At 34.6% G+C, this 16,687-nt stretch overlaps 1 protein-coding gene across 4 annotated transcripts in view; it reads left to right on the top strand.

Annotated features, from left to right (window-relative positions):
- LOC126738542 (uncharacterized) overlaps window positions 1-910 on the top strand; it is a 139,295-nt gene extending 138,385 nt beyond the window's left edge. For 3 of the 4 annotated variants that reach the window (XM_050443917.1, XM_050443916.1, XM_050443914.1), the window contains 2 exons: window positions 14-188; window positions 568-910. In XM_050443917.1, the coding sequence (XP_050299874.1) occupies window positions 14-188; window positions 568-666 (274 nt within the window). In that variant the 3' untranslated portion in view covers window positions 667-910. The remainder of the gene's footprint in view (window positions 1-13; window positions 189-567) is intronic. The other variant, XM_050443915.1, reaches the window with a different exon arrangement.
- The last annotated feature ends 15,777 nt before the right edge of the window (window positions 911-16,687 follow it).

Consider the following 16,687-nt stretch of genomic DNA (forward strand, 5'->3'; position numbering starts at 1 on the left):
TTTTTGTTATTAGCAGCGATGAAAAACCCTATTATGGCGACGTAGTAGCCAACGCTGATAGTTCAAGAAATATTGCCGCTAGTAGCGGGTTTGGTTACGAATCTGCCTATAAACCTGTACCACCGGTCACCTATACAACAACTGCAAGAAAACAGTTTAATGGAAATTTGATTAAGGATATTTTAACCGTTAGTATTGATTTATTTTGTAATTCTTACAACTATATTAGATTGCAATAATTATGCTTGAAACCTAACATATATATCTATAAATATACCGCAACTTAAACATTATCTTTTAATTTTGTAAATCAAATGAAATTTGTTTAATACACTTAATTTCATACTTTATACTTTTGTATAAAAAAGATTTTTGCTTTTCCTAAGCGGTCTTGACTTTAAAAAATAAGCCATTCTAATGTTTAGATGAAACAATTACCCAATAAACTATTTTCAAACAAATTTTATTGGTTCCAAAGGGTTAACGACTTTTTTCTTCAAATTAGAAACAACTAATAGTAAGGGTTAAGATATTGTTCAGATATATATTATTCTATTACATTTTTAGATTCCAATAGCAACGCTAGAGGCAGTAGGCAACTTATTTGGTAATTTTGCTGAAGAAAATCATGGATCAGTATCAGTATCCAAATTATACAGTTTTTAGATAGATATATAGAATAATATTTTATAATTTTTAAGTAGTCATAAAAAATCGGCATTTAAGAGATTTTTTACAAATATACCATTATATTATATATTATCTTATATCGGTTATATTGTATATCGGTTAAATACACTATTTGAACTATAACATCATTAATATTTTTAGTAGATAGGTAGGGTATTTTTTTATTTCAAATTTGTTTTATACTAAATTAGGTTAATTAAAAGTATAATAAAACAAAAAATTAATGAAGTTTTCTTCCAACTGTCATCAAAATAAAGCATTTGTTTTAAACAATTAAGCAAAATATAGGTAAACAAAATATTTTTGTTTTTGCTTGAAGAGGGTAAAGATGCTCGCTGACTTGATCATCGGCATTTTTAGAGAAATGCAGCCAAGAAACAAAAAAAAAGTTATATGTACAGGGTGTTTTACGACTTATCTAATAAATGAAATTTTTTGGTTGGGAAATTAAATTCTATCGGATAAGTTGAGTAACACTATATAAGGCATTTAATCTCCGTCTCTAAACTATATAATGGTATCAGAAATAATCTCGATTAAAACAGTAAAAGCCGCATATCTTTAAAATAATAAATTTGTTTTTTAGATGGTTTTAGATGTTTTTTAGATAATTGGCGGCATAATTCATAAAAATTGCATTAAATAATATTTAACGCTTAAATGTTGGAAGCCTAAGAGTTCGTTAAAAGCTACGCTACTACCGTTGATTGAATAATAGGAAGATCGGGCCCGCAAAAGTGTCCAGCGGAGTAATGGCGCACTGCTTAGAGTGCCTGAAAATAATTTTACCAGCCGTTTATCACATTACTAGCTGAATGCCCGCGGCGTTGCTCGCGTGAAAATAAAAGAAAAGTCGAAGAAGGCCTGCAGTAATAGTAAATGCAACCCACAATACACAAAAATAAAATCCGAAGCCACGGCTCATTGATTGTAGGTACATGCTACCCACAATACACAAAAATAAAATCCAAAGCCTCGCCTCATTGATAGTCAATGCAACCCACAATTGCCACGCCGTTTTTCTTGAGGTCAAGGGGCGCGATTAATATAATATAATTATTATAAAATCAAGACACAAATAATCTTAAAAATGAGATGCAGAGCGAGCGGTAAGACTGAGTCGAGTCACCTCTCGGGTATCAGTCTCGCATGGACCAGCCTTGCTGTTGTTATGTCTTGTTTGCCTTGTTGTTATGTCTACCAAAATACAAATAATACAGAGGCACTTTTTCAATCATATTTATTAATCAGCTTTATGCCGCTATGCGATATTTATCATATCGCTAACACCCCTTATTGGTGGAATTTCAAAAAGTTCGTTCGTATCCGGGGCCTACATTATAAAAAAACATTGTTGCAGTTAATTTTTTTTCTTAAGTTGATGCCTGCGACTCGTTGGTGCGGGCAGTCTCCGTTCAAACTCCGAAGCCACGCCCCGTTAGCTCTCGAGGTCACGGGTAACAATTTTCCCATTTTTTACACCTTATCGGTGGAATTGCGAAAAATCCGTTCTTATCCGGTGCTTACAATATAAAAGGAACCCGTTGGCAAAATTTCACGTTTCTAGCTATTGTAGTTTGGGCTCTGCGATGATGAGTCAGTCAGTCAGTCAAACTCTTTTATATATATAGATATGTATAATTTTGACGACCTGTATATTTAAATATGCTTATTAATTAATTATTTATCTTATGCTTTATATTATTATGCTTTGTAATCACTTTAAGCTTATATATTCTCTAACCTATTGTTTAGTAACTCTTTGCTCGTATGTCTTGTAAGTCGGTCGGTGTAACCCTGTCATAATAAAAGTTTTTTAAAACACCCTCGTGTTGGAGACTTATTTAACTGGCGCAGTCGGTAGGATCGGGGCAGTTTTGGCAATAAAAATTCACGTCATCGAGACGATTATTGCTTCAGAACGTGAGTTTCAACTCTTCAGCACCGAGACGGCAGCTGTGGTTGGCAAGCAAGCAGCAGAGTGTTCACTCGATAGGAAGAAGGCTGAAAAGTACCAAACGGTAAGTGCCCAATTCCTACCAACCCTTTTCATTTTCTCCGTTTGAGCAGGTGGAAAGTTCTGTTAATTACTCCGCTTGAGCAATTAATAGTTTAGTATTAAATTTTATTTTAATTGATTTTATAAATTGGAAAAGATATATTCCAAATCGATATTGAATTGCAAATTATATTTAGCATATTATAATTTTGACGATTTTAATATGAATTTTAGATTTAAGATATAATAGTTAAAGAAAACATTTCTAGTCAAATTCATATTTTATGAATACTAATTTTGGAGATATTGATAGTTTAATCAATACATTTTCACAAACATTAAGATTAAATCATGAAACTATAAGTGATAAGAGTTTACCATACAACGGGTTATTTCTACTATCTTTCTTATTATCTTCACTATTCTACCATACAAATTCAAGTAGGTTGTAGATTAGAACTAATAACACGGCTTTAAATTAAAAACGCTTTATTTGACTGTTTTGGCGACAAAAGAAACCTAGAGTGTTTAGAACAAAGTCTTTTTATGGCAACCCCTTATAAAAATGAACCTTCCTTACAATTTGGAAAACGTTTACAAGTTTTAAGAAGTTTATTAGCACAAAAGATCAATGGTTACCCATCTACTCAAATGGATGAAGGTACCAAATTAATTCATTTAAGGCAATATGATAATATATGCTTAAGAACATTTATACGAGGACTACCAAATCCCTTAAAGTATAATTCGACGCAAAAGTCCAGATTGTATAGAAAATGCTATGACAATGATTGTGAAAGAAGAAAATTTCCAATATACCCAAAATTTAATTAGACCTACACCTACATAACAAACAGCAACCCCAATAAAAACCAAATCATAATCATACTAGACAACAGTACCAACCCAATAATATTAATTATCATAGATCAAATAATCAAAAGTATAATCCAAATTATAATAACCCTAATTATAATAATTATAATCCAAACCCAAATAATTACAGTAACCAACAATATCTAAACCAAATACACAATAATCAAAGATTTAATACTAATTCCGAATTTCCTAGAGGCCCAGTAGATATTAGATCTCGACAATTACTTCAAAGACCATTACCAACAAATAGACAAGTTTTTGGCCCTTTTAAAAATGTATTTATACCAACGGGAGCGATTCTTAAAAATCAACCAGAACCTATGTCTACAAGGATAAGTGACACTATGCCTTCTCAAAGGAGCTTTCAAAACAAGAATAATAATAATAATAATAATCAAAATCATTTTAGACAAACAGGTCCAAGAAACTTTATATCTGAAGAATTATACCAATTCGAAAATGAACAAGAAATTGATCCTAATAAAGAAGAATATTATGCTGATAATATTCAAAATGATTATTATTCTGATAATATGTCTAATCAAGATCAATATTATTCTAGTAATAATGATCAAGAACTTAATAACCACTATGAATCATATAATTGTAACGATAATCCCGAATATGACCCCAATTATGATTATTCATTATTTAATGATTTAACATTAAATGAAAATCATAATGAGAATGAAAATTTTCAGATAACCAGCCCTTCAGAAATTCACAAATGATTTTCGATATGAATGTAGAAACAATTAATACTATTAATAGCCTACCATATTTACTAATAAAACAACCCCATATTAAACTTTTAATTGACACAGGATATTCTCATTCTCTAGTAAGACCATCAATTGCAGAAAAATACTATCCAGACAAAATATATCAATTTTCCTGTACCTTAAAAACTAGATAGGAGAGAAAGAACTTTTTTTTAAAGCCAATATTCCAGCTTTTCCCGAATTTAAAACAAATAACAATATTTCATTCATCTTATTTGACTTTCATATATATTTCAAAAGCATATTAGGATTAAATGACTTGAATGAGGAACTTTGACTTTAATATAGATTTAATTAACGAAAGACTAGTCAGCAAAAATAATTCATTAACCTTATTTTATCAACAACCCGAGCGTGAGAAATTTAAAATTATTGCTAATGCATACGAAGTATTAAGTGCCAAGATTCCAGTAGCACATGATGACATGGATATACCTTTACCAGAGACAACAATAGGTAACTTATACTTTCCCGAGACACTAACAACAGCACGACATGGATTCGCACGCGTTGAAATTTTTAATTATACTGATAAGAATGTTCAAATAGAGTTAAATGAACCACTTAGAGGTCATATTTTACCTAATTTCCATAAAGAAAATTTTGAATTTTTCCATATAGAAGATTTGAAAAATAAACCTTGTAGCGTAAATAAATCGATACCCAATTTTGATATAAATAATTTAATCAGACACGAATCCGATCTTAACCTTGAAGAAAAAAGTAAACTTTTTAAGATAATAAAAGATATAAATAAATTTTCAGATACTTTTCACAAGGAAAATAAAAAATTAACTTTTACTAATAAAATAAAACACGAGATTAGAACCACCGACGAAATCCCATACATACAAAGTCTTATAGATACCCTTTTATACATATACAAGAAGTACAAAGACAAATAAATAAAATGTTAGACGACGGTATTATTAGAGCAAGCTCAAGTCCGTGGAGGAGTCCAATTTGGATTGTTAGTAAAAAATTAGACTCCAGTGGAAAACAAAAATGGATAGGATAGTAAACGACTACCGAAATGTAAATTCCAAAACTATAGATGATTGTTACCCTTTACCCAATATTAAACAAACTAGGACGGTGTACTTATTTCTCAACAATTGATCTATCATCCGGCTTTAATCAAAATAGAAATGTCTCCTAATTCAATTGAAAAAACCGCTTTTACAGTAGAAATTGGACGCTATGAATATGTTCGAATACCATTTGGTTTAAAAAACGCGCCGGCAACCTTCCAAAGAAAAATGGATAATATTCTAAGAGATATACAAGGGAAGTTTTGCTTAGTTTATATGGACGACATTATCGTGTTCTCTACAAGCCTTTAAGAACACATAAAACACCTAAAATACGTTTTCGAAAAACTTAGAGACGCAAAGTTAAACATTTAATTAGACAAATCCGAATTCCTTAGAATCGAAGTAGAATTTTTAGAACACGTAATAACTAAAAATGGCATAAAACCAAACCCCAAGAAAATTGACGCAATACAATTTCCAATTCCAAAAACAGCAAAAGAAATAAAAAATTTTCTAGGATTACTAGGTTATTAGTAAAGATTTATAAAAGGATTCGCTAAATTAACTAAACCATTTACAAAATGTCTAAAAATGGGAGCTACAATAAATTTGACAGCAGAATACATTGAAGCTTTTAATATATGTAAAAACATACTATGTAATGATCCAATACTTCAATATCCCAACTTTGAGAAACCATTTTTACTTACGACAGATGCTTCCAATGTTGCTATAGGAGCTGTACTCAGCCAAGGAACAGTAGGCTCAGATTATTCAACAATAGAAAAGGAACTCCTTGCTATTGTTTGGGCAACTAAATACTTTCGACCATATATTTTTGGAAGAAAATTGACCATCATCACTGACCACAAACCTTTACAATATTTATTTAATATGAAAGAACCAAATTCACGTCTCGTAAGATCGGAGACTTAAATTAGAGGAATTCGACTATGATGTAAAATATAAAAAGGGAACCCAAAATACTAACGCAGACGCATTACCCCACACAGAGATTAATGTAATAGAAAATCAATCACTTTCAGGAAACCCTGGTGATATCTCAGATGATATAAATCAATATCTATCTAATGAATCAAAAGATGTAACATTTGAAGAACTAGATCAATTAGAAAATATATTTGACCCGACCAAAAAGAAAATCATTCAAATTAGACCCCTGTCACGTCATCCTGAACGACGTCTGTCAGAGCTATCAGTTTTTTATTTTATTATTTCGGTCGGTTTTATATTCTCGGGGCCGGGTTAATAGGTTTTCTGCTTTTTCTGATTTTTATTTAATTTTCATACATTACATAGTCTTTAACCATCTTAAAACTGCCTGATTTTTGTTTGATAATATAAGTGTTTTTTTTTGTCTAAAGTTTTTGGCTTTTATTATTGGACCGAACCGCGTATTGTGTACGACGGGTAGTTTTACATTAATACGCACCCGACATTTTGGCGACCGTGACAGGACTGGCAGTTTTACGGGTTGTGTTTAATCTTGTAGTGTATACGGACATATTTTGGCTACCCTACTTGATCACCGGGCAATCGGTCCGACGCGTTGTCGCCCTGGACTGGTGAACGCGGTTTAGGTGATTAACAGTGAGTATACAGTGCATAGCAATGGATCAGAAAAAGAAAAGTCGGAGAGTACTCCGCACCAGCTTTACCAAGACCGCTGGTGAGTTAGAGGGTCTTTTGTCATCACCGGAAGGAAAAGAGCGTTTGATTACGGTCTCTTTAGAATTGGTAAAACAGAAAATTGAGGATCTAAAGAGACTTGACGGGGATATTTATGCTCTTATGTTAGAAAAGGATGACACGGCAGAGACAGACTTACTAGCAGAAATGGAGGGTGCAGATGGATATGTTAAAAGGTATACAGATCTGAGTCTTCAATGTGAGGAATGTTTACAGCCTAGGGTAAAGGCAGATCCAGATGAAGAGGTAAATTCGGAGCGTAGTGTTAGCCACAGCATCAGACAAGGTAGGCGTAAATTTAAGTTACCTATTCTCGAGTTGAAAACATTTGATGGAAATATCAAAGACTGGTTGCCTTTTTGGTCTCAGTTTCAAAAGGTTCACAATGATTTGGAAATAGACGACAACGACAAGGTCGAATATTTAATTCAGGCGACGGTTCAAGGCAGTAGGGCAAGGCAACTAGTCGAAAGTTTTCCCGCTACCGGAAGTAACTATAGTAAAATGGTGGAGTGTCTTCAAGCGCGGTTCGGTCGGGAAGACCTCCAGGTAGAAGTTTATGTGCGCGAGTTACTTAAATTAGTTATACACAATACCTCGTCTGGCAATAGATTAGACATAACTCGTTTGTATGATAAACTGGAAACTCAGCTACGGGCCTTAGAAACCCTCGGTATTACGTCCGATAAATACGCGGCGATGCTATTTCCGTTGGTCGAGTCTTGCTTACCGCCAGAGCTGTTAAGAATTTGGCAACGGACACCGGATATCGGAGACACTGGTATAAATTTGCAGGTTTCACTGGATAATACAGGTCTTACTACAATCGAAAATCGACTTAAAAGCCTCATGAATTTTCTAAAATTGGAAGTCGATAATGAGCAACATGTTTCTTTAGCAACAGAAGGTTTTAATTTGCGAAGCACTGTTCATAAGGATGTTAAACGGGGTGGTTACCAAACAAATAAAGCAGGCCAGGATTTTGAGCCAAAATTTCAAACCGCGATGGGCTTAATCAATTCAGATGGAACCACAAAATGTATTTTTTGTCAAAATTCTCATGAGAGCAGCAATTGTTTTAAGGCGCAGAAATTAGGTCGTGAGGAGAAAAAGGATATTTTGTCAAAAAATAGTGCATGCTTTCGATGTCTAAAACTGGGTCATTTTTCTAGAAAGTGTCGAGCACGCTTAAATTGTATAGTTTGCAGCAAATCCCATGTCACTTTAATGTGTCCTGAACTTCCATCTTGTAGCTCGGGTCAGTACAGCTCTGGTCGGAACAGCTCTGAGAAAAAGGACGTTATGGAAAGTGTAGTACAAAACGTAAATCAGACTCTGGCAAATAGTTCTAATACACACGTATTTTTGCAAACTTTGCAGGTAAAAGTTAAGGGCGCGAATAAATCAAAGTACGTGCGTGCGCTGATCGATACCGGTTCCCAAAAAACGTATCTTTTAAAATCGACGGCTGATTTTTTGGGTTACCAATCGAAGAGGCAATTAACGTTATTCATGGTTTGTTTGGAGGCACTGAGTTACCGCAAGTCCATTGCTGTTATGACGTCACTCTTAGTCACAACAACTACAGCTGTAATTTCGAGGCACTGGATCAACCCGTCATATGCAGTGGAGTGGATTCTGTATTCAATGGTCCTTGGATGGAAGAGTTACGAACACTGAACATCAAGATATCAGATTCACATAATTCTGGCCCTATTGAACTGTTAATAGGATCTGATATAGCGGGTAAATTATACACAGGCAAGAGACACATTTTGAGATGTGGACTGGTAGCTGTAGAAACTCTGTTAGGTTGGGTTTTGATGGGAAAAATACCAGTTGAACAAAAGGACACTTTGTCTATGTCCGCCGTTTCGCTTTTTGTTAATAACGCGTCCATTTCAAACCTCTGGGAACTTGACGTACTAGGCATAAGCGATCCAGTGGAAAGAAAAACTCGGGAGGAGACGGCATTGGCAGCAAAAGCATTGTTTCTAGAGACTGTTAAAACCGACGCCGAAGGACGATACGAGGTTAGACTTCCATGGCTGGAAGGACATCCAGCATTGCCCAGTAATTATGGCATTGCTAAGAAAAGACTGGATAATACCATCACTAAAGTCACGAAGGATGGTTATTACGAACTCTATGATCAGGTTTTTAAGGACTGGCAAAGTGAGAACATCATTGAGGAGGTTTGCGAAGATCAAACAAGTTCAAAGGTTCATTACCTACCTCATAGGCCCGTAATCAAATTAAACTCATCCACAAAGATAAGACCGGTATTCGACGCTTCGGCCAGAGAAAAGGACAGTCCATCATTAAACCAGTGCCTTGAAAAGGGGGTTAATTTGATCGAAATGATTTCAAATATTTTACTGAGGTTTCGGCAGCAAAGAATTGGGGTAGTATCAGACATTCGGAAAGCATTTCTACAGCTTAGCATACACCCAGATGACAGGGATTTTCTTCGGTTCCTATGGCGAGATAAAAATGGCCAAGAAATAATATTTCGTCATCGTAGAGTGGTGTTTGGAATTAATAGTAGCCCTTTTTTGTTGGGAGCTTCGTTGGAGTACCATTTGTCAAAGATGTCCGAAAAATGTGAATCGATGGCAGTATCCAAGGACATTGTAGTTAAATTGTCAAAGGCTTTCTATGTTGACAATTGCGTTACTAGTGTCGCCAATGAGGAAGATTTGGAATCATTCGTCAAAGGATCTATCATGATAATGGCTGAAGGCAGATTTGACCTTAGAGGGTGGGAGTATACAGGTCAAGTCCAGGGTAACTCCCGAGACCCTACAACATCTGTACTGGGTATCAAGTGGAACAGGGTGGATGATACTTTATTTTTAAATCAGGACATCGGAAATATTGAAGAACTTCTTAGTCAGCCAGTAACCAAAAGATTGATGTTATCACTAGCACAACGGATATTCGATCCCGTAGGATTCAGTTGCCCGGCAGTTTTAATACCTAAGCTTTTATTACAAAAAACCTGGGAAAAGCAAGTAGGTTGGGATGTGCCAGTTAATGGGGAAATTGAGTCGTTGTTTAAGAATTGGCTTAAAGAAGTACCATATTTGTCGACTATTAAAATTGCCAGATGGATAAATGCTGGACCTCAAGAGGCTGAACAATGGTCCCTGCATATTTTTTGTGATGCAAGTAAGGAGGCCTTCTCTGCTGTAGTGTTTTTGAGAGGGGTCGAGAATGGTAGAGTATTTGTTCGTCTGTTGGGAGCTAAGTCAAGGGTAGCTCCAAAGAAGGTTTTATCTATACCAAGGCTTGAATTAATGGGAGCTCTGATTGCTGTAAGGTTATACAGTAACATCGTGGAGAATTTTGACAATAAACTGGAAGCCTTTTTCTGGAGCGATTCAACAACAGTCCTTTCCTGGATAGAAAGACCCGAGGAGTGGTCTACTTTTGTTTGGAATCGCATTTCAGAAATAAGAAAACTCTCAGCTTCTGGCACCTGGAGACATGTACCTGGGTTGTTAAATCCTGCCGACTTACCATCTCGAGGCTGCTCTATTAAGCAATTGGTTCAATCAAGATGGTGGGAGGGTCCACAATGGCTTTATCAAAATCCTTTTAACACCCCCCTGGAAAGCCTTAGCTACGATGAGGAAGAAATTAATAGGGAGAGGAGGAAAAAGCTGGTTACTGTCTTAATAAATAATGAGCGTCAGAAAATGTCTCTTATGGATTGGCACTTGGACTACTTTTCTCAGTATTTGAAAATTATACGGATGTGTGCATGGATATCTCGATTTATTTATAATACGAGAAATAAGGAGCGGCACACAGGGCCCTTAAGTACCGAAGAAATTAATCAAGCCGAGATATTTGTATTAAGACAAGTGCAACAAGAATTCTTTAAAGACAATAAAAATAGACTAAGCGGCATGGAAGTTTTTGAAGATATGGATGGCGTCATTAGATTAAAATCCCGTATAAGTAATAGGAGTGATTGTGACAACTTCCTTTTTCCTGTGATATTACCTGGTAAACATTTTTTAGTAAACAGACTTATTTTTGGAGAACACTTAAAGTTAGGGCATATTGGCGCACAAAGTTTAATGTGTATTTTACGGCAAAATTTTTGGATTTTGGGTGGTCGTCGAGCCATTCGACATGCGATATCAAAGTGCGTAGTATGCAAGAGACACACATCGAAGCCGGTTACTGTAAGATCGCCACCCTTACCTATTGATCGGGTTCGCGATGCTATAGCATTTGAGATAACCGGTGTTGACTTTGCTGGTCCGTTATTTGTCAAATCGGGAGAAAAGGTATGGATATGCCTTTTTACATGTGCGGTATATCGGGCCGTTCATTTGGAACTTTGTTCATCTTTATCGGTTGTGTGTTTCATGCAAGCATTGCGTCGGTTTATTGCCAGGCGGGGTCGCCCTCGGACTATATACAGTGATAACGGGACAAATTTCGTGGGTACGGACAACGCGTTTTCGCGAGTAGACTTTAAAAAATTTGCCGAAACTAGTAGTACCGAGCGGATCCAATGGCGTTTTAATCCTCCAACGGCGGCGTGGTGGGGAGGATTCTGGGAAAGACTTGTCGGAGTGTTGAAACAATTGTTGCGTAAAGTATTGGGACGAGCTTTACTGGATTACGAAAGCTTGTTAACGATAATCTGTGATTGTGAGGCCATCATCAATTCGCGGCCACTCACTTGTTCGTCAACCAACCCTAATGAGTTGGTACCTTTAACCCCCATAATGTTTCTTAGGGATCAGTTGGTGAGTGGTGTTCCAGATTGTGATGCTGTTGACCGTCACTCTCTGTCTAGGAAGGTACAGCATAGACAGAAATTGGCAGAGGATCTTCGTCGAAGGTTTCGTAATGAATACCTAGGGCAGTTGCAGCTATGGTCCAAGGGAAGTTCCAGTTATCAAGTTAAGATGGGGGATGTGGTTTTTATTGGCAATAACCTAGATAAGCGGGTTAATTGGCCGTTAGGGAGGGTTATTGAGCTGCTACCTGGCAAAGATGGTGAGGTTCGAGTGGTGCGGGTCAGTACCGAAAGGGGCCAACTTTTGAGACCTGTACAACGTCTCTACCCCTTGGAATGTGCAGAAGAGGGCTTAATGGATAGCAAGGCATTGACTAGCCCTAAATCGAGGTTGGCCGAGACAAATGTACCCTGTGAGGACTCAAGTGAATCTGCGGGCGATATCGAGACCGCGAATCCGGGAGTGTCTAAAAGCAGAGTACCTGAACCGAACGTAGATAATACGGCATATGTTTCGCGGAGCGGTCGTACGGTTCGCGTACCGGTCAGGTATAGGGACAATGATTAGGATTACTTTTACATAGAGTTAATTGTTTTATTTGTGTAGGGTAGGTAGGTAGTTGACATTTTTAAGGCTTATTACATTGTTATTATTAAACCTACTTATTTACATTGTTTACATGTTGTCTCTGTTTTAGTTAGGTGAGTCATGTTTCTTTTGTTTTAAAAACATGCCTCAGGTGGGAGAATGTCACGTCATCCTGAACGACGTCTGTCAGAGCTATCAGTTTTTTATTTTATTATTTCGGTCGGTTTTATATTCTCGGGGCCGGGTTAATAGGTTTTTTGCTTTTTCTGATTTTTATTTAATTTTCATACATTACATAGTCTTTAACCATCTTAAAACTGCCTGATTTTTGTTTGATAATATAAGTGTTTTTTTTTGTCTAAAGTTTTTGGCTTTTATTATTGGACCGAACCGCGTATTGTGTACGACGGGTAGTTTTACATTAATACGCACCCGACAACCCCCATTTAACCTTAAAAATATTCAAAATATTCAAAATTAACAATCTGATGGGAATACAGTCCATTCAGCAAATGAAGATCCGATAATAAATAGAGAACTGTCACAACAGAGAACTGTTTAAACCCTTACGCAAATCAAATCATTATTACACAAAAATCCAATGAAAAATTTAACGTTTTAAAAACAATTCATTTTAATAATAAAAATAGGTATCACTTAACATTAACAAATAATTATGAAAAAGAAATTATTAAATTCTTTAAAGAATATGTAAATCCATAAGTAGTACATTGTATCTACATTATGAAATCAGAAATTAATGATTTAGATTATAAAATAAGTATAATACTACCCAATACGTTTAGACATAATTCTTATTAACTTATCATAATAAATCAAAAACATTATATGCCAAATATGAAGAATGATTTGACAGAATATATTAATAATTACGAAATTGGTCAGCAAGCTAAATACGATCGACATCCACCTAAAATTAAATTTGCTTTGACACCTACACCCTCTGAACTCTTAGAATCTATTTACACAAAATTTCTTATAATAATAGATGTATTTTCTAGATATACTCAAGCATACCCATTAGAACCAAGTTGCACAGCAACCATTGTGCTAGATAATTTATGTACTTTTATTAGTCATTACAGTTTACCACAACAAATTACTTGTGATAATGGTACCAAATTCAAAACATCACTAATGCTTGATTTTTGCAAATTACATAATATAAAAATACACTTTACAACCGCTGGTAATTCAAACAGTAACAGCCCTGTTGAAAGAGTCTATTCAACTCTTATAGATTTATTTAGAGTTTTAAAACTAAAAGAACCCAATGCCTCCACCAAACAACGCAACATGTTATACGCAGTAATAGGCTATAACCTCGAATATCATAGTGTCAGAAAATAAAGACCATTTGCAATCATCAATGGCCGTGTAAAATCCTAAGACCCCTTCGATTTAACTGATGAAATAATTCTCAATAAATCCATTACTGATCGAAGAGAACGCCTAAAAATAATATATAACAAGCTTATAGATCGAAAGATAAACCCAGAAAGAAAATAGAAATTGTAAAGATAGATATCGGAACTAAAGTAAATTCAAATAAAAAGAAAGTCATATATAAATCACAAATTCAAAAACCTAAAAGACTTTCTTTTCCGCAGGAAAATGATATGATGGTGATATATATCGCACTACTGATAACTGCACCGACACAACAGATGACAGATCAGACTAAGAATGACTTATCAGTCACCCCTATAAATACGCCCTTACTCTGATTCCACCTTGGTAATGCTCGAGTAATAGAGAATAAGCATACATTTATAAATTTTATAGACTTAGAACCCTTATTGTTAGAACTTAGAAAACGCTTATAATATTTTAGATGCTTCTTGCAATAATACCAATATTATCAATTTGATGTTAATACATCATATAAATACTTTTAATTTGCTTACGCACGCGAAATATTTTATTAATGAAATAAAAATTAAATTAAATAATATCAAACCGCATAGAAACGAAACGTGGACTATTAAACATTGTAGAAAAAACCTCAAAATGGTTATTTGGTACTCTGGACTCAGATGATGGAGAGCGTTACGAAAAGGCTATTCAAGAATTACGTAATAATCAAAATACTTATAAAAAGGAATTAAATTTACAAATGTCCTTAACTAAAGAATTGATCAATAATTACAACAATACTATAAGCATATTAAATAAAAATCAAAAATCTTTACAGGCACATGTTAATCAATTTGAAAATCAAATGAATAAAACAATAACGGATATTTCAATACTCCTAAAATTACAAAATACTATAAACTATATAGTTATTAACTGTCAAAGTTTTATAACAATTTTAGATAACATTGAAGATGCAATCTCATTTGCAAAATTAAATACTCTGCACAGCACAATACTGTCAGCTTCTCAACTCGAACTAATATTTTCAAATTTATCTACCCTTTATGGTACCGATAAAATATTATTGTTAGAGGATCTTAATTACTATTATCAATTAGCAGGACTACAAGTCAGCTTTTCAAAAAATAAAATAATTTTTGCAATTCATTTTCCAATATTCGTAAAAGAATCATTTGAATTGTTTCACCGGTTCTCAGTTCCTATAAATCAATCCTTAATTGTACCCAAATCACCTTAACTTTTGATGGGCACTTATTCACAACAATACCAAGATGAAGCTTGTCCCAAGATGAAAAACCTCTACATATGCCGAGATGCTTTAAATCCAGAACTCAATGATTGTGTTACTACCCTTATCAAGAAAGCTGAGATGACGAAATGCCAACTACTCAATGTAAACGTAACCGCACCAATTATACGCCCTATTACCAATCAACATATTTTGGTAATACCTACTTCTACCAAGATTAAAATCCAGAAGCTTTGCCAGAATAAAGAAGTTCTCTTCGTGGCAGAACGGAGCCTAATTTCTATACCTTATAATTGTGGTATTAGTCTACTTGGATCCAAATTAATGAACAAGAAAGACACTGTGGAAAGCAGCCCTTTCTATCTACCAAAAATTGATTTCGACAATATTGAATTTAAACTTTACTCCGATGCTATTCAACTAGATTCCATTGATTTCAACCATGTCCAAAGACTACAGGAACAAGCTAAGCTACTGAAGACTATTCCGGAAGATGAAGACCCAGTCCACCCTGTTACTTGGAGTTTCGCCACTACCCTTGGTTTATTGCTAATTGTTTTTACTATTGCCTTTGCAGTATACGAACTCCTAATTAAGAAGAAAGAAGAAGAAGCTAATGGTAAATCCGAAAACAGCCCTTCATGCCTGTTATTTTCGTCTTAGGCGGAAGGAGTTATATGTATAATTTTGAAGACCTGTATATTTAAATATGCTTATTAATTTATTATTTATCTTATGCTTTATACTCAATTAATTATGCTTTGTAATCACTTTAAGCTTATATATTCTCATGTAACCTATGGTTTAGTAACTCTTTGCTCGTATGTCTTGTAAGTCGGTCACACCCTGTCATAATAAAAGTTTTTTAAAACACCCTCGTGTTGGAAACTTATTTAACTTATTGCTAGAAGTTTTTTTTTTGATGGCTGAATAATTTCATTTGGCAGACTTTAAGGTTGAAAGAACTCGTCCATTATCTCAAAGAGACCTACGTAACTAGAGAAAAAATGAAAACTCTAAGTCTCAGTCTCAAAATATCTTTTTAATTAATCAGGTAACATGTTTCGCTAATAAAGCATCATCAGACCTTATAGCTAGATGACCTGCTAAGTACTGAACGGCTAGAACGAAAGACTTTAAGGTTCTCGAATAGAATGCTATAGGGTGATCATTCTGTGAAAGTACGCTACCAAGATGGCTATATTGGAGGCGTCAGTGGTGAGTTTGAAACTTTAAGTAAAATCAGGATATGCAAGAACAGGGGAGTTGGTAATTAATTCCTCACGTTTGATGAAAGCTCCTTGATTGTCAATGAACTTTTCACAAACTTTTCTTAGACCTTTTGTTATTGGAAATGTTATCTTGGCAAGTTTTTTATAAATCATAGATAATATCCAACTAGACCAAGACGTGATTTTATCTCTTTGAAGGATTAGAATCAATAATTTTTAGTAACAAACAATTTAAATAAAAAATGTCTAGATGGGATAACATTGTATTTAAAAAAAAATTCAATTCCATCTGGCACCAAGGTTTGGAAAATCACTAATATTTCTAAGCCCACAATTTCAAATTTCATAATTAAACTTTAT

Source organism: Anthonomus grandis, chromosome 7, assembly GCF_022605725.1.
Source record: "Anthonomus grandis grandis chromosome 7, icAntGran1.3, whole genome shotgun sequence".
In the NCBI taxonomy this organism is placed as follows: Eukaryota; Metazoa; Arthropoda; class Insecta; order Coleoptera; family Curculionidae; genus Anthonomus; species Anthonomus grandis.